At 40.7% G+C, this 24,352-nt stretch overlaps 1 protein-coding gene across 1 annotated transcript in view; it reads right to left on the bottom strand.

Moving 5' to 3' along the window:
* Positions 1-24,352, bottom strand: part of TBX15 (T-box transcription factor 15) — a 101,611-nt gene that overhangs the window by 37,415 nt on the left and 39,844 nt on the right. The window contains exon 2 of the mRNA XM_074147844.1: positions 4,837-5,050. Within this exon, the coding sequence (XP_074003945.1) occupies positions 4,837-5,050 (214 nt within the window). The remainder of the gene's footprint in view (positions 1-4,836; positions 5,051-24,352) is intronic.

Raw genomic sequence — 24,352 nt, 5'->3', positions numbered from 1 at the left:
GGGCCAGGACCTCTGGGGAGCAGTTTGGTAGCTGTAGCCTGCCAGCCCTCACTCTACGTCCTCTCCATGTGCCCCTTCAGCATCAACAGAACTTCGCCCCAAAATCCCTGCTGCTGCCTCCAACTGAAGAGCACTGTGGGGCCCTTCCTTCCTTCCACTGGAAATTAAAAAAAAACTTTGGTAATGTAAACAGACCTAAGTACACGTTTCAAATGACTCAGACTCATAGTTTCAGGGAGGCAAAGAAACTCCAGACAAAATATAATTTAATCTATCAGGAGTCACAGAGGAGTCAGGAGAGGACAAGGTCATCTGTTCCACTTGCTGCTGGGTTTTTCCACACGTATTACTAAGCACTGCCTCAGCACCCAAGTTTGAGCCATCCCACAGTACAGATATGATAACTGGTATAACAGATGAGATCATTTCCTTCATTGCTGAGAAGAAATGCTGTCTCTGTGAGAAGCAGAATCTGGGTCCCCAGAAATACCTCCTGGCTGCGCTTGTGTACATGGTCAAACTCGTATAACAACCTCCATAAACAGTAGGCAGCACTTCCCTTCCAGAGCAGGACTCCAAGCACTCTGTATATTGTCTCCCCTGTGCACATTGTTTTTTCCTTTGGGCAGAACCTCTATGCAGTAGTTTAGTTAACTAAGAGTTACACCTGCAGCACAGGTGATCATAGCCTTGAGCTAGGGATCGTAGGGGTGTGGGGAGGGATTCAGATTCCTCTGCTGATGTTGCCAGGGTACATGTGTGATCACCATTGGTAAAGGAGAATAGAGAAAAAGAGCTAAATATGGTTTTAGGACTAGTTGCTTAGATCAGTATGACCTGGGGTTTAAGTTGAATTTATTTTATTTTGTATGGAGTCTAAGGCTGAATTTCAAACAAAGAGGAGATAAAAGATATTGTAGATTTGAATGCATTGCAGCTGACAAATCCATTTGCATCTTTTATGCAAAGAACAAAGGACTCTTGTTATAAGTATCTTATTAAATTCTGAAAAACAGCATTCTGATGGAAAGGAAGAAAGGAAAAGTTCTAAGAGGACTGAAGTTGGTTTATAGAAACAGACAAAAGAAAACATCTATAAATACAGCACCAAGAAAAGCAAAAACAAAGCAGAATTAAATGTGAGTGGGAATGGGAGTCTGAAGGTTAAAAAGTGTAGTAGGCCTGACATAGGCAGGATATAGCACCAGAAATATGTTTGAAATGAGAATGTAGGTTAGAAACTAGCATTACCAAGTAAGAGTAAAAAGAGATTGTGGGGTCAGGCAGGAACTAAGCAGTGCCTTACAAGTCATAGAAAATTAAGGAGCAGCTGTAGTTATAGGCATCTGAGTCCATAATTATAAGAGCTTTCAAAACAAAAAAGCCTTACAGGACTCAAACAGGGTTTCCAAAGGCAAAACAACAAGAAGAGCAAAATTGCCCCTGGAGAAGGAAAAGGTTGCAAATGACACTGTGCATCTCTCACAATTTCAATAAGTAATAGGAAATCCTCAGGAAACAACATAAATTCTGCTCTTTTTGCCAGAAATCATACAATATAATGTATGGGATGCATCATTTATCATGCATTCCCTATGGAGAAACATGACTGCTAGACTCAGCTCTCACCCATCACAGACGCATCCTCTCTGAAAGAAAAACGTTTAACAGGTTAAACATTTAATTTGTTAATTTTATCAAATCTATAAGGACCATTGCCAAAAAACAGATGTACTACCTAAAGAAACTGTCCAACTTCTTTAACTAACTTTAACATAACTAACCATTATGCTTTGCAATGGTTAACCTACAAATGTAGTGAGCAACAAAAAAAATCCCCTCCAGTATTGTTACTATCACTACTGGAGAAGAAATTCATCAAGCTGAAAAAATAGACATATTTAGTAGCTATATTGATTTTCTGTGGGCAGTTAGTGATGAGCCATCAGGACTCAAGTAATGATAAGCATCTCCTTTCAGGGAGAAAGACTATTACTTAGGATTGTAAAGAATATATGATTTGCACAGTAAGTTATGACCCTGTATTGTGATACTTGGTCTTCTGTAAGTGGAAAAATTATCAAGACTGGAGCTTGCAAAGGCACTTGAGAATGTTATTAATGGTGTTACAGAAAAAAAGTCTTGGAAAGAGAAATATCCCTTACAGTCCTTACAGGTTTCCCTATATCTACTCACTACTAAAGATTATCAAAATACATATTGGTTTGGACTACTTAAAATAAAGTCAGGTTATCTGTTTCTTAACATGTGCTGTTAAACACCTCTGACAGCTGGCTAAACAGGGAAAGAGAGATTTCATCAGAAAACGCAGACCAATCACGGTTCTCCCAGAGCATAATGACTTCTCCAAACCATGAAAACTAAAATCTTTGAGCAAAAACCTAAGAAAACCAAATTAATTTTTTTATTTGGGGCCAGGTTGAAGCAAAGAGAAAAACCAAGTTGGGGAAGTGAATCTGAATGTTTTGTTTTGAGATGCTTCTTCACTAAGTGGGGGTCAGTTTTCCTGGCATGGTGCTTCACTGGAATTGTAGTTCAGCTGCATCATGGAAGGAAATACGTACATCTCACAATAATTCTTCATCAGCTTCCTGTTACTACTCTGTAATTAGGGATATGTATCTATTTTTTGCTATGATGATGTGCAATGTGGGAAGCTGTGTTTGTCAGAATGGCAACGTGAATGGCAAGTTCCATGACCAATTGCTGACGTGGAAGATTTCAATTCATAAATGTCAGAACAATAGTTTTTTATCAAAAGTGTCAAAATACATACTTCAGACAGCTCGAAGCAACAAATATGAGTTTATAGCTTGAAGACAGAAGATGACAATTTTTTTTTAAAATGTGTGGGTTTTTTTAAATGGCAATGTATTCAATATTGTAATTCCTAAAAGCTTCCAAGGAACTACAGAATCTTCTTTGTATGTGTGCATCAGTTTGACCAAATAGAAATTTTTCATTTTTTGACCTGATCACCTGATCCAAAGTATTTTCATTTCATTATGCTGTATCTCCCCAGAATATTTTACTGCGTGTTTTTTCCATGAAACCTTCATGCTCCAAGACCCCTGCCAATGCCGTCAAGGCTTTTGTGAGAAGTTGTGTTGAACAATTTGCAAAATTGCTCTGGCATTGATGTTGCAAATTTTTGGTGACTTTTTTTGAAAGTAAAACTGTAACCAGGGTACGGCTTTTTAAGATTCCAGAAAGGTCAGATACTTCATTTAGAAAAGTGTGAACTGCTGAGATCATCTTCATACCCCTAAACTCTGGATATTTTAGTGTGCACTGGTGTTGGTGGGCTTGAAGATATTGATGCTGCTGTTAAGTCTATCTGCTCCACATATCATAAGAAAATTAATTATAGCTAATCTAACACATAACAATACATTTTAATTTTCTAAGAGAGCACCCAGGCACCAGGACAATGAAGTCAGAAGCAAGAAACATGGTTCTGCTGGTGTCACATTCAATGATGCTGGACAGATCACTTAATCTGTTTAGGTCTCAATGTCACCCCCTATGAGAATAATAATAATTTTCTTTGCACCTGTTTTGACTTCTCTAGAGAAAAAGTGTTGCATAATAGCAAGTCTGACTTCAGTTTCTTTGCCTTTTCCATTAAAGGCAGGAGGGCAAAAACAGTAACCCACTCTGTACTGATGCAAGATGCATCATGTGCCAATGAGCTTCTATATCCAGAACCAGCAGCTAATCTGGTTCTGCTAATCTTCAGGGATTATCTGGGTTATTTCTCTGATATTACTTTCCTCAAATTATCTGAACTTCCTGGGGCTACAGAGCAATATTGAACACTTCGTAAGAACACAAAAAAGCAAGTCTAGCTTCTCTGGCAAATTCTGAGAGCACAGAGATGAAACAAAATTATAAAAAATAGAACACTGTGGTTTTTCCCCAAAACTTGGGGGGAAAGCCTTTCTGCTTGTCTGCAGAAGGGGTAGAACAGCTCCTGGGACAGTCACGTGGTTTGTTCGCATTGGCCGGCTCTGTCCATGGTGCTGACTTCCTTCTCAGCAGTAATCGGAATTAAAACATCATTAGGGGAAAGTTAGGAACGTTACGTTAACGCAAAACTGTCTAAAAATCTGGGATCGCTTATAGTTTGAGGGGTCTAGAAGTTTACAACTAGCTTCAAGTTGTGTTTTGGCAAACAGACTTCTAGCCATTTTTTAACAGTAGACAGCAATGGCAGGGTAAGTGTTACTTTTTAAAAAAATCTGGCTTATTACTGGCTCTTCCTAACCTCAGCTGATATGGCATCACTTGCAATAGCAGAGGGAAACATTAAGCCTGCACATTTTTATACAGGAAGTCATTAACATTTTATCTGTTTAGAACTGCAGGAAGACATTCGTTTGGTGCAAAGGTGGATTTGAATTTCATTATATTTAAGATTAAATCAACTGGTTCATGAAGTGCTACGGGGACTTGAAAGGAAACTCAAATGGCTCACCCTCAAATTCATAACTCATCTTAAATTCAATACCGCCAACAGCACAGTGATCATTTCCGGATTCATTTGCTCAAAAGAAAGGCTATCCTCAATGGTTTCCTGCAGCTGCCAGTTCTCCTTTGGAGCCACTGATTCAAGCAGTAATATGAAAAACTTTACCTGTCTTAAGAAAACTAGTAGGAGATAAAGCTGTGAAACTCTGACAACCATTTAAATTTTCCTGCATATTTATTTGTTTGGCTTATCAAGTAGAAAAATGAAGGTTTTTTTCTTCAAAAAGGGGGGTTTTTTTGTTATGATCCATTTTTCAACTAGACAGAAAGCCAGAGATATCTTACCTGCCTGCTTTCGTGATGATCATCTCTGTTCCAATGTCATGAAATCTTTTCCAGAGGTCAGCACACTGTAGCTCTACCTGGATCTCTTCCATGGATGAAGGTGGAGGCGCCTGAGGGCCTGAGCCACCAGTTGTAAGGTCAGAATGGGAGCCAAATGAGCAGGATGTCCTTTCTGCCAGTACCTCTGTGTCTGACCCAGTGCTCTGCTCCGAATCTGCAAGGTAAACAAGACAGGTAAGACATTTCAGTTCTACCTGCTGTGACTGGAAAATGAAGGAAAGACAAAAGCCAACAAGGGAAGCGCTAAAGAAGAGGACAGTGGACTTTTATATACACATATATACACACACATATATATATTTTTATGGTTTGTTGTGATTTATGGCCTGTTTTGAGGCTTTGAGTCTCCAACACAACATCTGGCATTTTTGTAAAGTTTTAGAAACAGCTGAAAAAAGGACCCTTAGCATAAAATATAAATAGTAACAAACACCACCCCAATGCTGGGAATGGAGTACAAAATATATATGAAAAAATAGAAATGAAAAAAATTAATTCAACCCATAGTTTCAATCCAAGATTAGATGGGGTCACTGGAAAGCTACATTCCATTTAATTGAATATCCTCCCGCACTACTATTGAAGAGTTGGTTATTTTTAAACAACACATTCTTTTTCCTTTTAATATTCTTGTCATCAAAAATAATGAGCTTTTTTTTTTTACTTTGCTTTTTGGCAGCACCATTTTGGAAATGTGTTTTATTTGTTCCTATAATATATTTTTTGGAACAATGATATTTCCTGAGAAAATAACCGTGCAGCTTTTGGTGAGGAAAATGCTCTAGGCTACTGAAGGAAAAAAAGGGGAGATAGTAAACATATGGAATATGTTAGCAAAGAAAGCAATTGAAGTAAACTGAAGAAAAGAGCACGAGACAACCACCTCTCTTTACAGGGGAGAAGAAGAAGACTTGCTCAAAAAATAAGGAAACAAACAAAGAAGTGATGTTCCACCAGTTTAAAGGTCCAAGACGGTGTGTTGAGTCAGGTGGCCATTTCATTACAAAAATATCTCATGTATGTAATACATAGGTATGGTGTATGTATATATATGTATATGGTCCTAGCTCTCATATGGTAGGACTAAGCTGGAATTTTGCAAATAGCAGTATTATTTTGCAACAGAATGCACACCTGCATTACATCAAAATAACTCACAATATGTTCTGCAAAGCAATTTGTTTATGTTTTGAACCTGTTTTTTAACAAATTGGCACTAATATTACATAGATGACGGACAGAGAAATAAAATATTCTGAAGAACTTCATTAAATGGCTCAAGAAGAGCTTTGTAGATTTCAGAGATGGTGGAGAACTAATACTTCCTGTAATACTTCCTGTGTCTTCATTGATCACCTAAATACAAGCATCCCGGTGAAGGAATGAAACAGTTATTTATATGTATTCTCTGCACTTTAAGAAAGAAAGAGATATCTCTGCCTGATGGGGAAATTTAAGGAGACAAAAAGTAACAATCTGTGTTAAAAATGTGATTAAATCATCCCAGCTAAAATTTCTTCCATACCAAGTAAGTGCCATAAACTCTTTAATAACCCTGAAGTCATGCAGGCTGAGTCTCAGAGCTAATGTTTCTGAGAGAGAGTGTCTCCCGGAGCAGCTTGCACACCCAGTGAAGAGGGCCCTAGTTAAGAAGAGGCTGGGGGTGAAGATGCCACCTGGAGAACCACCAGCCTCACCTCCTGCCACATGGAAAAATTTCTGGAAAATTCATAGTGCTGCAATGGCATAGACATAAACTGTTTGATGGTATATGAGAAACTTACAGCCCCTGTGCAATCAGGAAGTCTTTATCATCTATGAAAACCCTAGGTGAATATATCATTGGTCAGTGGACTTGCTTGAAGGACATTTTCAGTGAAGTTTGCCAACAATTTAGACAATCTGCCTGTACAGTATAGAAATTCTGTAGGACATAGAAAGGTTCCGTAGGTATTGCTCCCAATCCATTTTGAATATGGAGTCCTTTATGTCTCCCACTGACTTCCAATTTGGGCTGAAACAATAACTGGTCCATCCCTCTAAAGGAGTAGCACAAACCTACCACCAGAGGATTGTTACATGGAGACCAGTACAACACCCAAAACTTGTATCATAGACACAAGCTGATTCAAGATAATATGAGGTAACCTTCTGGGGTTTTATGACCACAAGACTGAGAATTAATCTGAGAGTACAGAACAGCTGAGACATTTGCTCCTGCTTCGAGAGCCCAGTGATGCAGGAGCAAAGTGATACATAGCTGCTTCCTCTAGCTCAAATTATTCCACCTCAAAGGGTTGGAGCGGATAAGCCTGAATAAGGGTCACTATGCTTAGCGCATTCGTTTTCCTAGTCATGGTTAATGACTTTATCCTTCAACAAAAAGCAACGTGTGCTTCACAGATCTCAGTAAGAGCTTTTTCTATGTCCAGTCGTGCTGAACCATTAACCAAAACTCCTACATCTTCTCTGAGGTCCTGAGAAAGTATAGGTAAACTACACTGGGGGTCTAGAAGAGACTGGACCTAGGGAAAAGCTTCTGTTATGGGGTCCTTCTCCCTGAATGAGATACTAACCCACAAGTTTGCATCTAAAGAGACTTTTAGGCCACATCATCTGTGCTTGGTTCATGCACTCAACATCTCTGTGCATCCTCTGAAGCAGTATGATAAATGGCCAACAGATGGCACTTGGCTAGATGCTGTCATTCCAGCATTTCCTGGACAGCCGTTCAAAGTGGGCATGTGGCTGGACCCTCGGGGATCCCTGGGAATTGACTGGAATTGCATACTGCAGAAAATTAAATATCAGACGCTGAAGCTCAGTCACTGATTTTATGCCGATGTCACTCCACTGACTTTAACAGAGTTTTGGAGGGGTTTTTGACGATGATGGAAGTGGAAGAAGAGCCGCATCCTTGGATATAATTTTCCATGCTGGCACAAATAAAAAATTGCGAAAGGAATTCACTAATTATTGATATGTAAGTATCTACCCAACCATGCAGTGCCACACACAGGAGAAAAAAACCCTTCTGTTCTTCCAAGGGCTATTATTTTGTGCCCTGAAATATGATCTGTAATTACCCCCAAATTAGTTCACAGAACAGCAAGTGTGTCTCCTTCCTCCAATTTCGAAAATCACTAGTGCTGCTGCTCTTAGTTCAGTCTCAGTAGGTGCTGAGATGGGTTTTGGTGTCTTCTTCATCCTTTCCTGAGTTGAGCCCTCCTGAATGGTGTCATCCAGCTGGAGACATTGAGTTCATTCCAGACCCAGGGAATTCAGGGGAAGAGAAGTTCATCTTACATCTGAAAATCATCCCTAATGACATTCAGCTCTATAAGACTCTGTGACTCTTAGCTGGAGTTCTCTTCATGTGTTAGGATTCTGGATTAATCAAGAGACAGGTGTCAACATCTGTCAGTGAGCAACATACAGAGGGGTGCAGGGTGAACCAGTCTCAATATGTAGTAATTAATTGTGGTGCCTGGCAGCTAGCTCAGCGCAAGCCACTCTGCTGCACAGACTTGCTCACAATGAAATAAGACAGGAAGAAGATCTGAGTTTTCTTCTGATATTCGAACAGGGAGCTTGGTTTTCTTCATTTGCCAGCTTCAGTGGGAGGCAACTTTACTAAACTCAAAGACATTACTTATAGTTTATGTTGGTGTAAGCAGAGGGGAATTGGGGAATAGGTCCTGAAGCTCTAACAAAATACAACGTGCCTGTGAACACCCTCAGGTGCAGATTGTGGCTGGTACTAGGCAGTGTGTCTGACTGAAGGACAAACAGAAGGATTTCTAAGGAAGATGAGCTTCCTATAATTTCTTCTAGCTCCAAAGTGACTAGATAAGATTCTTTGCCTTTCCTTAAAGAGATGCCTTTTACAAAAGCCCACATGCTGAATTCAAGGTCCAGCCACATGCAGATGCTCCATGCAGATCCTCCATGCAGTGGCTTCCTTTCAGAGTTAGACCTTCTCAGACTGCTGTCGTGGGAATGCTGGTTCTCTGGTGCCATGTTAGGTTGCAATCCATGCCCCTTTTGGTGTATGTTAGGCAAGCGACAATTAAAACAGTTTTGAGGTTTTCACTCGCTAGGCTAGAATACAGTTCTTGAGAAAGGATACTTCAAAACCAAGCTCATCCAACTAGCAAAAGTGGGAGCAGATGCATCTGAGGTTCCTAAATCTACAGTACTCCACTGGACTTTCAGTTGAGACAGTCTCAGGTCAAAATGTTCCTCGTTGTTTTTACAGGTATCTGTGAACTTGAATTTTCTGATCTTATCTACTTTTCTTTACAAGGTCCTTCCCCTCACCCGTCTGCTTGAAGAAGGGCCCTTCCTGCTGCAACATGGCTGTTGAGATCAACATCTCCAAAGCTGCTGCTGACTGGACCGTTCATATCAATCTACCTCTTTCATTTCCCCCTTCTTGCAAATCTCTTCTAAAACCATCCATTTCCACTCTTGCTTGTTCCTTCTGTTCTTTTTTTTTTTTTCCTGATGTTTCCACCAATTATATCTGCTGTTCTATGGAGTGATGTATAGCCAGCAGAAAACACAGCCTTTGTGGTCTGTGTAGAGAATGACCCACTGACCACAGGGAAATGTCAATGTTTAACCCCTCCAGTCTAATACATTCTCCCCAGAGACAATACAGAGAAAAGTTCATAAAGTACTGTCCCTTGCTACAGGCAGCTTGCTGGACAGACAAATGGACCAAGTGTTTTTGACCATGGGATGGGGCCTGATCTGTCGAAAACAGACAGGCTCTTGCAAGCATTGTACTTCAAAGAGCTTGAAACTATCTAATGTGACACTAATGAGAAGTCCATGGAGAAGAGCCATGGGTTCAATGTGCAAAGCAACTCCCTGAAGCCTGGAGCACAGTGCAAAAAGGCTGTTCCCTTTCTACTACCCTTTGGATGACTTCCTATCATCCCTTCTTATCACACTGACCACATATCCAGCTACTGCAGTTTAACAGTGTTGGGCCTGGAGGAGAGGAAATGTCTCAGCACTTTCAGCAACCTTTGAGCCTACCAACAAGACCACAGGGTCACTTTCAGAGCTCCCAGGGATACTGTGGCTGTTGCTGAGAACACTAAACTAGTTCAGATTATTTTCTTCCTTAATCCCTTTCCCATTTCTACTGTCTCCAGATCACTCTGGAAATCCTCAGCTCATGATTTCTTTTGATCCACAAATTCCCAGGCTTCTTGTTGGTGGATAGGAAGGAAAACACCATTCTCACAAGCATGGTGACTCTGAGGTCAGCATCCCCACTGAGTGCCCCAAGATGATCAAAAATAACCCAAACCGTTTCCTGCACCAACGCTATGTGTCCCGGGATCAGAGCCCTCTTACACAAAACAGCGAGCTGCTACTCCATGACTTCTTTCTACAACTCAGCTGCCTAGTATTCCTCATGTACCTTCCCTGTTTTTTCATTAGTCTGGTACAAAAGGCAAACTGGTATGTGAGACATTAAAAGATATGAAATTTCTAACCAACTTCATAAATGGATCTTCAGCAAAATTTTCTCTGCAGCTGGAGCACAGCAGGGATACTGTGCCCCATATTCAACCAGGAAAACAAAAAGAGCTCAGTTTAGTCCTTGGGCCTATCATGCAGCTCATGCACTCAACAAATGTTTTACTCCAAAGTATCAAAGAATGTAAACTACAGGAGCGAGAACAAAGACGAAAACCTTGTATATGTAAAACACCACTTACCCAGAGCAGCCCAAAAGACTTATTCTCTTTCTCTTTTTACTTTTTTTTTTTTTTGGATATGTGTAGATATCTAATGTAGATCCTGTCGGATTCCATTAGCATTAAGATTTCTCTTGGGTGGAATGTGGCAGCTGTTACAAGCTGTTAGGGTTGGGGTTTTTTTAACTGTTTATTTTTGTTTGCAAGGTTTGTGAACATTTAGTGCAACAGGTGGTCCTTCCCTCTCCTCTGCAGTCAATTTGCTGGCAATCAGGATCTGCAGACTACAAAGAAGGTACAAAATCCCGGATATGCATGGACAGAGGAAATTTGGGAGACGTTCACTTTTTTTTTTCTCTGAACTCAGCTGGAATTAACCAAGAGTGGACACTTTGCTTTTGCTGTTGGTTGCAGAAAAATCTCATGGTTCTTTTTAGATTTCTAATTTTTCAAACTGGCTACTGCCACTCCACAAAATCAGCAGCATGGAAGAAATGCATATAGCGGTGTGACGTTACTGGAATCTGGGTAGTAAATGTCATAACCCTTTGAAAGTGAAAGAACAGAAACTCACTAAGCCCAAACAGTTTGAAAGAGTGGAAGTTCATCTGACCATGGTGTGGTGGCTGCTGGTATACAACTGTTTTCCCCCACTAACTAATACTTGGGCAGAAGCTAAATGAAAGACCTCGGTAACTTTAAAATTACACAAGAAGTCCGTCTATGGCAAAGACAGCTGAAGCAGCAGAGGTGAGGCAGGCTGGAGTTCAGCAGAGCCATGCAGATCAGCATCACTGCATTTTACACAGCTGATGTAGCAATCGCTCTTGTTGTAGGCCAAGGTTCCTAAACACTTCCCAGGTGGTTGTAACCATATGCACATGCTGCACACAACAAATAACACAAAGATAGTTCTGTAGGTTTTCTTATATATTGTCTTATCCCCGTGAACTGTTTCCCATTCATTCACATACACTACTACATTAACCATGCCTTCTTCCAGCATTAGTCCCATTATCAACTACATACAGTCAGAATTTGTAGCCTGTTTATTACTGATAACAGAGTCGTAGAATCATTTGGGTTGGAAAGGACCTTTCCAACATCATCTTATCTAACCCCTAATAATATTTATTTTTATTACCTAAGTGACTACAAGTTGCAACCAGTATCAGGATTTACTGATCTAGGAACAGTACAAGCTTGTCAAAACCCAGAACATCATCAATACTAACACTACATTGCAATCTCAGACAGCCAAAAGAAGCATTCGAGTAATGAATTTCCAGACCCTTTTATGAAACCACAGCAGGAAAAAATGGCAATAGTATCAACAAGACTCAAAAAGACAAAACTAGAAGACATTGTATAGATGGGAAATTACAGCATAGACAAATAAAGAGACCTGATACAGTCACAAGTGAAATCAATGACAGACAAGCTGATTCTGAAGTGAAGAATTCCTCTGGCACTTTAAGCTCAAAGCCTTCTTCATCCTCCTAAATTTTAGTTTTATAAGGTGTTTTCATAAGATGACTTGAGCCAGCAAAGTTTGTAAAATACACTCAAGCTGATGGCTGCCCTTACCAAAACAAAGAATGAGTACAAGGCCAGTATGACATGGAATTATTACACATCTATATCCCCATGGCAAATACAACTAGTGGGAGAACATAAAAGCAAACACAAAGACAAAAAAACATGGTGGCTTCGGCTCTCAATGCAAGTCTTGCATCAACTTGACTGTGCACTGCCAAGAACTGACTGCCTTGGCTTATTCCATACAAGACTCAACAAAGGGACACAAGACCCAGCAAAGAAAAAACCACCCTGATTCACTGGTATGCTCCAGCTGTTCTACTTCAATCCAGCAATGCAAAACAGCTGTAAACCTGGTTTAACCAGCAAGTTAAATTGGGTTTATGGCTTCTCAGTATTGGCAAAGAAGTACAAAGCAGCTGGAGTTTACTAGTATCCTTAGCCCTGGGGGTTTGCCCTCAAAAGTTAACTCCTGCTCCAGACAGGAGGAAGAATATCAGCCACAGTTAAAATGTAAAGTGATTTTTTTTTTAATCTCACAATCTACTGTATTTTTGAAGAACGCTGACAAAAAGAAAACTTACACAATTTGCCAGCATACAGTTTAGGACCAGGCATTCAAGAGACCAGCTCCAGTTTTGAGCTGCACCAGCTAAAAATGGAAATGTGGCTGCTGGGCTCTGAAGTCAACCTTGGCAAGCACAGATTCTTATTACAGAAGTGTAAGCTAGGTGACCAAGAGTGTTCTGAATAGTGTCACAGCATAGGATTTCTTTGTAGATTTCATACCCAATCCCACCATATTCTCTCAGGAAAACTGCCCGCAACTCATCAGTCTGTGCTTTAGACTATCCATCACAACAAAAAATATCCCATCAAATGGATGTCAACCAAAAACCTGCTCAATAAACTCTTCCATCTCTGGATTGAGGTAACTTGTTTGCTTAAAAGTATTTTATAAGGATAACCTTTCCCCCACAGAGGCTTCTGGCAATCATATTCCAGGAGAACAAACCCCACTGAAGTAGCAACACCTGGACTCGGTGTTTGATGTTGTATTATTGTCTTCCAGAAAGTAAAAAATATCTTGAGCCTTCAGCATCTCAGGCTAGCTTTGAGGAAAATGCAATTTGAAATTTCAGTGTAGAAGAAACCAGGAGATTCCTAAAATTCCCTGAAGACATCTCTGCAGCTGTCAGTCAGCATTGCCTTAGAACAAGGAATCACCAGCACAGCCTCACAAAAGGACTGCTCAGTAGCAAATATTCAGAAAGCCCATACTTAAAATGGTAAAGGACTTAAAAAGAGCGTGCAGAAAAATAAGATCCCATTAAATCAGGAAATAAAATAGAAGAGCATAAAATTCAAGAAAATGCAGAAGAACACAGAGAGCGGCAACTTTTAAAAACATGAGAAGTACTATGGAGAAAGTGGGATGTTATTAAAAGAAGAGAGAGGTGAAATTGATGACAACTTTAATCTGGCCAAGATCCTGAACTGTACAGACTACAAAGAATTTGTCTGGCCAATGTCCAAGAGTTTGTGTAAAATTAAAGAGTGGAAACGCACTTGAAAGTTAGGGAAAGCTAAAAAAAATAAGAGACCAGGCATTAGATGCATTATATACTGTAACCCATAAACACAGAGTCATTATTCTTATAAATAAAACCATACAACAAATATTTAGAGACCAGCCTAAACCAAAATGTTGGCCCTAAATAACCACAAATTGTGCAGGAGTTTGAAACTAGATCCCAGCTCTGTGGCAGGCCCTTCCCTGATGGAGCGGGCATAAGCTCTGGGACAGTCTGTTTCTGGATTCTGCGGCTTGGACTGCTCTCTCCCACCCAGAAAAAAAAAAATCACTCATAAAAAAGGAAAACATGGCACAAGATCAATGCTGCAGAGGTACCTATTCTCTCTGAGACCAATGTGAAATTGCCGAGAAATTTAAAATGACTGCAAAGTCCAGAAAATATTGCCACCTTTTTGTCGGTACGAACACAGCTCCAACAAATGAAGGCTAACATTTTAAATATTTGCAAGCTGAAGACATTTGGTGGCTGACAAACCATAGGGAAAGAGACATTCCATATGTTTCCCTATGCCATGGTGGTTATCATGACAGCAGTATCAGGGAGCCAGCTGGCATCTTAGTAACAAGAAATGTCCAATCGTTTCCTGAGTCCTACTGAGCTCTCGGCACTGTTGTCACAAGGCAGTGAGTTCCACTATGTAACTGTGCACACAGGAAGAGAAAGAGTTCTTTTTCACTTTAAAATACATTGTCTTTTTAGTATGAGTGTTCATTTGCTGCAGTGTTGTGAAGAGATAAATAACCGCTCTACGTATTGCTTGCATTTCCTTTCTAAATGAAACCATTTCAAAAAGAAATCATTAGGAAATTTACATGGAAATGGTTTTACATGAAAAATACAGCTCCATTAAGCTGAAGTTTCAAGTTTAAATTGTTCCTTTTGTTCACAATCTACAGTCTTCTTTTGGGAAAATGGTAATTATCAGGCTAGTCCTGTTGAACTGATGTTTGGGTTTCTAATGGTTCAACAAATCATTAAACTACATTTTTTTCATCCAAATGTTAAATTAGCCAAACTGTCCCCAACACGCTTTTCCGAACCAGATCCTGGAATACTATCAGCCCTTATACAATTTTGATTGCCCTCTACCTAAACTTCTTGAATATAATACAAATCCTTTCAGATTTTAGTCATAACAAAGCTTCTCCTTGACTATAAACATTTTAATTGCTCGCTCTCGGAATCGGTTCTATATTTATTACATACATACATGTGTGCGCACACACACAAGGACACATAAGTATATGTATGGAATTTAATTTAAAAAATGCATTTGGCTTTTAAATCAGTGATCTTCCACTGGCTCACATAGCAGAAATTATAGTATTTTCAATGATACTTTCCATCAGGAAGTTTCTTGCAACCTAACGTTCTGTTTGCTGTTTTGATCACCTCTGCAGAGTGACCAGATGTTTTTACTAAACAATGAGCCTGGGGCATTTTTCACAAGTGATAAACATATTCTTCCCATTATTTGCGCCACATACAACTGACTTGCAACCAAACTAGCCAATTTTCCTGCCTCTCACTATGTTGCCATGCAGGCAGGGTTGAGAGAGAAGATTCTCCAGAAGCACATGAGCATGGTGCTGATTTTTTAACTTCTGGTGTTTCAAGACCAGAAACATAAAAAATCACTTTTAAAAGTAACAAAATGGGATGGAGTTGGTGTTGAGTTCATGGGAGACAGAACCACAAGAGACTGAATATGTTACAACACTGCATTACGAGAGTATTGTGCGTGGACTCGGAAAGGATGCCTTAGGAGCTTTGATCCAGCCTGTACTATGAAAGGCAACTGTGTCATATAAAAACAATTAAATTTGAAATCTGAAATATTAGACACACGTGCCAAGCCAAAAAAGGAATCTCCCCTTCAGCTACAACCGAGAATGTACCTTTTACCAATTTGAAACAATTATCTTAACAACTTTAAAATAATCAAGCAACTTACAAAAGTGAAAGATGCTTAGGATGAGTTTATTCACAGAAAGTGTTAAAACTGTAGAAGTTTTCAAAGCTGCAAAAGTTGATGCTTCACTCCACATCCAGGGATTAGTACCAGGCACTGACGTTTAAAAACATCTTAAAAATTAAGCCACTGCCCAGATGAGCTGAAAGACTGAGGTAGGCAGAACATCAACAGCAGCTGTAGCTGACAGAACACAGGGTAGGGGATGTTGAAAGAGACCTAGGGGTAAGAAAGGACAGATGAGTGGACTTCCACACTATGTCATTTGACCAGACAAAATAACCCCGTGAAATTCTGGGCAGTGCATACAAAGACAATGCTTCAATGAGAGCCAGACTGCAGCTGCATTTAGCAACCAGGGCAGGAGGAAGCCCTGTAGCTAGAGATTCCCATTTCATGTACAGCAGAGGAAGGAAACGCTGAGTTACATTCCTCCTTGATCCAGCAGATAGCCAGGGTGAGGAAGAACAAGGGACAGAGGAGCACAAGCTCCACACACATGCTTAGAGGTGGCACAGCAGTGGGTATAAGCTGTTCCCCTATGGAGCAGCACTGCAACAAGGAATGAGGTCATGGCTGAGAGAGACTCCAGGCCCTCCTCAGCTCCACCACACCAATTAAATTAAATTAACCCTACTCAAAAGTCAGACAGTCTGGGCAGTCTGAACACCAGGTCTTTGAACATCAACGATTTCACTCTGCAGATCTTTTCCTGTCAGGCTGCATGACTTGTTAATGCAGATGTTGCCAGCAACTGAATTATGTAAAATATTCTACAATCTCACAGCTTCCATGTACTTCCACAGAGAAACAGCAGCACAAAACTGGTGGTTTAGCCTGGAGGATAAGTCTCGGTGCATGTATTCTTTCCTTTTCCCTTAACATCCTCGCTCCTTGGATGTGTATTTGTGGCTTGGCTTTTTCTCTTTTCTTTTACTGTCTTCAGCTCAAGCTCCCAAAGTCACATCCTGACACACTCTGCCAACCGCAACCCCACACGTCAAAATCCCTACAAGCAGTCGCACGTACTGATTCCAGGAAGCGCACACTGCTGGACTTTGTTGACTTCCACTGAGCCACCCTGATTTACGCCTGCTGAAGCTATGGTCCCGAGTGTAATGACACCTACACTGCACAGTTGTCCCACATGTGTATATCCTATTATCCAAACAACAGATGCACCAGCATGCATGTACACGCATATTCCAACATCTGGCGATCACAAGCTAACTGTAATAACTCCATGAACTTCATTCATCTTTACAAAACTCACAAACACTTCATCTATACATCCACTGAAGAGGTGCATAACCTTTTCCACTTCACTGAAAGAAGTATGTGCTCTTAGCCTGGCATTCACAGTCACACACACAGAAATACAACCAAGCACTTGCACTTACTCTTAAAGCACATATTTAGTCCCTTCTGAATAACAGGGCATGAATGGCTCTTGACATAAACACTTCACAGATGTTGCACATAATGTGCATGTAGATATACACCTCTTTATTTCTCAGCCATTCCTGTACATGTGCCTACATGCCCTTACCTGCTATGAGGCACACTTTTCCACTTTCTGGCTAAAAGTCATGCTAGAATAAAACTGATAAAAGGGAATTAACAATCACATCCAAATACCCAGATATCTGTTAACTTAAAAACATCCCACTGCTTAATACTAAAAATTGATACTTGCATAATTCAGCATTTCTAGATGTAGGAAATTTCCAGTCTGTTTTCCTTTCTTTCTCTCATCCACATCTAATCTAAATTATATGTTCAAGGAGAACGTGAGCAAAAACTTCTGACAGTTTGTGTCTGACACTTTACGAAAAATACTTTAATTCAGAAAGCTTATGCCTGCCTGGGCCCCAGTTCAGTGCACTGGAAACAATGGGATGCCCCACTGTGATGTTCTCAACAAACTGTACCTTACAGTAAAATATGCTGCAATGTACTCAGTCTGGAAGCTCTGAAGCTGCAAAGATCTCAGGTTTGCCTCATTACCCCACCACCGATGTCACTGCAACTACAATGGTAACCTCAGAAAAAGCAATGGTGGTGACCTTAGAAACCTGTTGGCTTCTGTGACCTCAGATAACATCCATTATGAATGTCAAAAACAGTGGTAGTAATTTTCTGTGTGTATGAATATCCACACATTTTCAACCATGCAGAACTAAACTATTTCATAACCCATTCTTTAAAAACCTTTAAAAAGCGTGTATTACACTTGGAAAATTATATGCATATTTTGAGTTTATTGAGATTTTTTCCAGCCATCTTCTCTTTAAAATGTTAGATTTTTTGATAGTAGGAAGAATGGCTTGCTGTGTCTTACTGCAGATGAGAAGAAGAAATGTGTTCTACTGAATTGCTTTAGAACTTCTGGTTAGAAAATGAGGATGAAAATTTTCACATGGAAAGAAAATCTGCAAAATTGTCAAAATTTTCAAGCTCAACTGTCAGTAAGAATGTAAATATTCCATATATTTTTGAAGTAGAAAACAATAAGAATTTACTTCACCATTAACTTCTACTTTAGCTTTCAGGATATGAGTTTAAATTAATCAAGTTTCCAGATCCCAAGTGTGCAAAAGTCTCTGACAGCTAAATTAATATACTTTAATGTAACAGCAACTTCTCAGGATTCTAGGTGTCTTGGAATATCAGGTCTGAATTATGTGATTTGTTCTACATATCTCACTGTGCTGTCAACTATGAAACTGAACGGTAAATGTAGTGATAATAACAGCCATTTCATTAATAAACAAATATGCAAATAACACATTGATTTTGCAGTCTTCTTGTGCCTCCCAAAAAGCCCTGTTCAACCTCACTCTGCCATCCAGCATTAGAGCTTGCACACTGAGAAACTCTTCCTGCAGTTAGGGGTTTCCATCACAAACAACTGTGGCACAGAGAAAATTGATAGTGTGCTACTGCAGGAAGTAGACAGAATGGAAACTCAATTCGAAAGACACCCATGGACACCAACACACCAAGAATCTGGGTATCTACTGGTGCCTGTTACCATTTAGCATATTCCACATGAAAGGTCTTAACAAAAAAGCACGTTACTTTTTCTGATATACAGATGATCGATGACATCGTTCCCAGACATTGCTGTAGATTTCTCTCACTGCTCAGCCCAAAGCATCTCAGAAGAGAAGACAGACAAAGCAGAGTTTTAACTTTCACTGGGGTTTAATTACGAATGGCATATAAGTACGCGAGCAGCCAATTAACACATCCCTTCTTGGGCCTCTAAACATATTATTTCATCAATTTATTATCTCTGGTGCTTTTGTGCATCCTCCCATTTCCTCCTTATTGCTGAAATGCTGCCATCTGTGGCTCGAAAGTTCCTTTCAACCCTTACAGCATGCCCTTACAGCATGCCATGGCTGGAGAGAAACACTAAACTCATAACAGATCCACCAGTTGTCATGGGGGAAAAGAGAAGGAAAAGATAATTTCAAAAAACATACTTTCCTCCCCATCTCTCCACCTTCCCTTCAATCATACTTCTGTCACCTTCTTCTTGTGTGGTAAAACTGGATGTGAAAAGCAGCCCAAGCTTGTCTCTAATGCTGCTGAGCTTGACCATGTGGCTACAGGCGGAGGCAGCAATTTCCTCTCCTAGCACAGTTGCGAAGCCCCGCAGTGACGCTTCAAAGAGAAACTGTGACCCACCCCTTCCAGCCTGGAGCCCAGCAGGCTTTGAGAAGCAGCTGGGCTGCTCTTCCGTGAGACGCATTACAGAAGGCAGGGAAAGAGAGGGAGGGAAGGGAAGAAAATAAGGATAAAACAGAAGTTAAACAAATGTATACAGTAAGAAAGGAGAAGGAAGAGGCCAGGGATTAGGACAGTTTATTGGAACTGGCTTCTTGACACTGAATGCTGCAAAGAGAGGACAGTCCAGGAAGCATTACAGCCCCATACTTTATGCCGCCTCGCAAAACACCTCAGAGGTGAGGCAGCAGAAGGAATGACAGAAAGGCTAATGTCCTCAGTGCCATACAATTCTTTTCCTCCCTTTCCACAGCTCTTGTCGGACAGTCTTACTTTCTATTGCTGGTTGCAGGTCTGCTCTGCTCAAGCAGAGCAGATGATGTGCTCTATGCGCCAGGTAAGTAGGGACTTCTCAACCTATCCCAGCAGCTTGTTTGCCCACTTCCATTTCATGTCAGAGGAAAATATAAACATAACAGAGAAACGTGGGGCTGCTCCAACAGGATACCTTTTGTTGCATGAGGCACCCAGAATCCTGGCTGAAGAGTCTGTTCTTTGTTTAAATTGTACACAGCATTTAGGTGTAAAGAAACCAGTACTAAAAAAACCTTTCACCCATCTGCAGACTCCTTCTCCCAGCTCTGAGCAGACAGCCTGTCTCACAACACTCCTCACTAACAACGTGGTACAGTTGCAGGCAAGTTCCACTGAGACACAAAGGAAAAAATAAAAGAAAATAAAAGTGGTTGGCTGAAATTAAATGGCTATTTCCATGTCTGAATCTCAAGGTGTATTTGCAAAATGCCAGTTCTGCAGCCACAGGTATCTTTTTACTGCTAAAACAAGCTATGATATTTACAGAAAAGTAAACTAATGCACTTCGGTGGCCTCACTGGAAAACAGAAGCAACATGTTTCCTCCAGAAGGTAGCAAAGCAAATCCAACATTACATCTATTACATCCACTGCCTCTCTATTACTTTCTCTGCAACTGGGGCAAACCCCTCACAAGATCATTATATCAAGTATTTTACAGAAACAAAGCTAACTTCTTTGTTTTTTATTTTACTCTAAAAAATATGCCTTTCTTGCAAGGAAGACACAGCTAGAGAATAACCAATTCCACTGTTTACTGAGTGGGAGGAATGGAGAAGGTCACATCCATGAGACACGCTTTGTGTAATAACTCTTGTGTTTCTAAATCCAGCAAGGCATGTCCACATGGACTTATAGGCCATGGACACTTTTGGGTTACTTCGATAGCAAGCATGATCTTGGGTTTGGTATTTTCTTGACTAAAGGATACCTAACGCTGATTTGCAATCAAAGAAAAATCAGTAACAACCTCCCATGCAGAGAAGCCCTTGAAGCACAAAGCAAGTGTCCTGTGCAAGATATCGCTAGGACAACCTGTGGTGTCCCACTCACATCCATGCCACCCACCACTGCCAAATTCATCCACCCTCACACCCCCAAAACTTGTACTGCTCGGGTCCCTGGTGTTTCAAGCAGCAAGTGGCCATGCAGCACTCCCTGTAGGGACAAGTGGCAGAGCATTCCCCACTCCACGGCACAACCAGGAGGCAGACATTGTGTCCCCCCATTGAAACCTGAGCCATAGCAATGCCCTTCTTCAGGGAAGGTTGTGACAAAGAGCATTCCCTCACCCCAGGAAAGGCCATGGTTCTCTTCTGCACGTAGCATGGGGCACATGCATGAGCACAGCCCTCCTGCAACCAGCCAGTTGAGCTCCACCTCTGAATGTGGCATCATGCTGTTCCCTTGCTACCCTGCAGGAAACACATTATACAGTAATAAATGTTGTCAGCTACACATAGAGAAGGAAAAGGACAATGTATACCAAAGGGTGCTACAAGACAGCTGCTTCTACTGTTCAGTAAAGGCACTGTTTTGCTAGGCTCCCCCTCCTTCATAAAACTCATACAACTCAAATTTCAAAGTTTTCTCGACAGAATTCAGCAAGCCCACAAACAAGCAAGCTTTGCTTGGAGGTCCACCACAAGGCTTCTCCTTAGCAACAGCACACCTTCCACCCTGACACCCAAAAAGTGTTCCAATCCTACCCATGAGGTACCAAGGGAAAACATTGTTTGACTGGGAGAAAAATATGTTAAAAAAATCACCCTTAGAATTCACCCTCCAAAGCTTTTCCCTGATATAGTTTATCTAGCCTACCTTACAAAATATTCATCATTTACCAGGCCAGAAATTCTCATGCTGTAGAATGGCTGGTGTGAATAGCTTTCTGTAAGCATCACATCTGTCATGGAGCAATTTTGGCCCTGGTAGCTCTTATATGAGGGTCTACCTGGTGTCAAGCAATCATTATGCTAAACCATCAAGAAGCACACAGAAAGAGAGCATCTCTGTTGCAGAGGACAAGACTGCGTAGCCAGTTTGTGCAGCAGGAGGAGGAACTGAGACGCATCATGCTCATCTTAAAGAGGGACCACTGTGCATCCATGAAGTTGGGATAACTGTTATTCCCCCTGAGCTAGGCTTGATCCAGATTCTGATGTGGTGCTGAAAGACTCTGTATCCCACGAGCTATGTCCTTAAGACCTGCTGATTCTAATGCTGCATTTTCAAAACTAAGACTAGCTTTGTGCAAAGAAATTGACTGAAACAAAGCTGAGATCTCATGAGCCTACCCAAGTGTCTTCCATTCTCTGTGCACAACAGACAGCACCATCTTCAGGTCCAAATGCTCTGTTTGTCACCCCTTTACCTAAAATGGACACTGCACACTTGCATATAAAACACCTAGCACAACATTCACAGGTTTATGAGACAAAAACATGCTAATAATTACTGCAGGAGCATTACACTTTTTTTTCACATAAATGCACATTTCTATCGAACTCTGGAGAATGGAAAGAGTAGCAGGGCTTAAAACCAAAATGTTTATACCTACACCTACTTTTATCTAACTCTTAGGGCAAAACATACAGGAGAGCAAGTAACAGGTAAGAAGTATGTTGCTATTCTTTACATGAATAGGCCAATGCTACCTTTTGCAATATCAAAAGCATTACTCTACTAGTCAAAAAAAGTGGCCATCAAATTTTTAGTTTCTACCCCTGGTCTACGGGGGCTCATTTATCATCAAAACGAGCAAACATAATAAAGTTCTATCAAGACTGACAGTCAAGAGTTCAAGGAGAGCCTCTACATGTAAAAAAAAAAATCTCAGGACTATATCAGAGCTAAAGAATCAGTTGCTTTTCATGTTACAGTGATAGAAGTTTCAAGAAAAGTAATGTGTAGGTCAACTTGCAGAGGGTGATACAGAGTACTAATGGCTATCAGACAAGAAGATAAATAAACAAAAGGAAATGTTTTCTCTGAAATGTTCATTCTGGAAGACTGCATTTAAAAAATAAAATAAAGAGACTAAACTTTGCTAGGACAAAGTTCCATTCTTCACTTCATTTGCAACTCTGCCAGGTGCCCATGCTGTTTGTGAGACACATGATGAACCATTACCAGAGATTATCCATACCTAGAGGTGTGAGACTCAGGCTCGTAAGGAGAGCTGGAGCTTCCTCTGGGTTTCCTGCATAACACATTTCTATACAAGGCTCTGAGAAGTCCTTTCTCTTTGACTTGGTTTCTTAAAAACCATTTATAAACAGTATCCTGTCTCTGTGCTGTGAAACTGATGCAACATGAGCAAAATCTGTGCCTTTTTAGGATAAATCTGTAAGATCCATTGCAAGGATAAACTTCCCATTTTGTCAACTGACCCCTCCGCTGCATCCCATCCTTCCACTTTCTTCCCCTTTTCTACTACATCATACAAAAATAAAAAATCTTCTCCTTTCAAGGGCCTGCTCAACCTTTTCCCTCCTTTCCACACACCCACAGAAGACATTAAAAGGCTCTCAGTGCCAGCAGTTATTCCCAGCTACAGAGGCACTACAGCCCTAAGCAAGCACCTCTGTGACTTCTCCGGTGGCACCTTTCACATACAGGAGCAAACATTTACACAGCCAGGTCATTCTTCTCCCTCTAACCCTTTCTTCAGTCTTGCCCCCACCACCATCACCCACTGAACTGGTTAATGTCATCCCATGGGGAGAAAGATCTGGCACAACGATGCCCCTGTAATTAAACTCCTACAGTCAAGTTTAAGCATAATTTCCATAAACACACATGCACACCAGCAACTGTGAGTGAAGGAGATCAGATGCAAAAAACACATCACTTTGCCGCATTAATTAACAAATCAGGTACTGTGGTGCTGGGGTCACACTGTAATGCAAGGCACCAGGGGGCAGAGCTGAGACCTACCTTATAAACTTTCCCCCTGCATTTTTTGCCTGTAATGCATAATTTCCTGTGAAATTCCACGTATGCAAGAAAACCAATATTTGCTTGCAGGAGGCAATGTATTTAAAAGATAAAAATAATTTCTGAGTTGTCTCAATTGAGCCAGGAGATGCTCCAAAGACTTCAGCATCCCTTTGTGGTTCCCCCACTCTTGCTGTATGCAGGACTGGGCAGAGGTGTTTTGGAATTGGCAGTGAATTAAGCAGGAACTCTGAACATGTAAACCTTAACACAGTGAATACTGCTTCTGTCCCAGCCCCACACACTGACCCTCTGAATGGGTCCTGCAGACTGCTGATGCAAGGACTGTGTGCTACTATTTCACCCTCGCAGCGAGTGGCACAGCACTCAACTTCAGAGGAACTAGAGTATGTGTACCTCCAGCTGTAAAATGTTTGTTTAATCGCTATATTGAGCTGCTGGAGTGGAGCAAAGCAGCCTTCAGGCTGCTTAGCACCTGACCCACTGTTTTTTTCTGATTTTATTATATCTCTTTTACAGTATCATTGCTATTTCACACTTTATTTCTTTCACAATCCTTAG

Source organism: Numenius arquata, chromosome 1 (genome assembly GCF_964106895.1).
Source record: "Numenius arquata chromosome 1, bNumArq3.hap1.1, whole genome shotgun sequence".
Lineage (NCBI taxonomy): Eukaryota > Metazoa > Chordata > Aves > Charadriiformes > Scolopacidae > Numenius > Numenius arquata.
The sequence above is the reverse complement of the archived record's forward strand: the minus strand, read 5'-3'. Positions and strand labels throughout refer to the sequence as shown.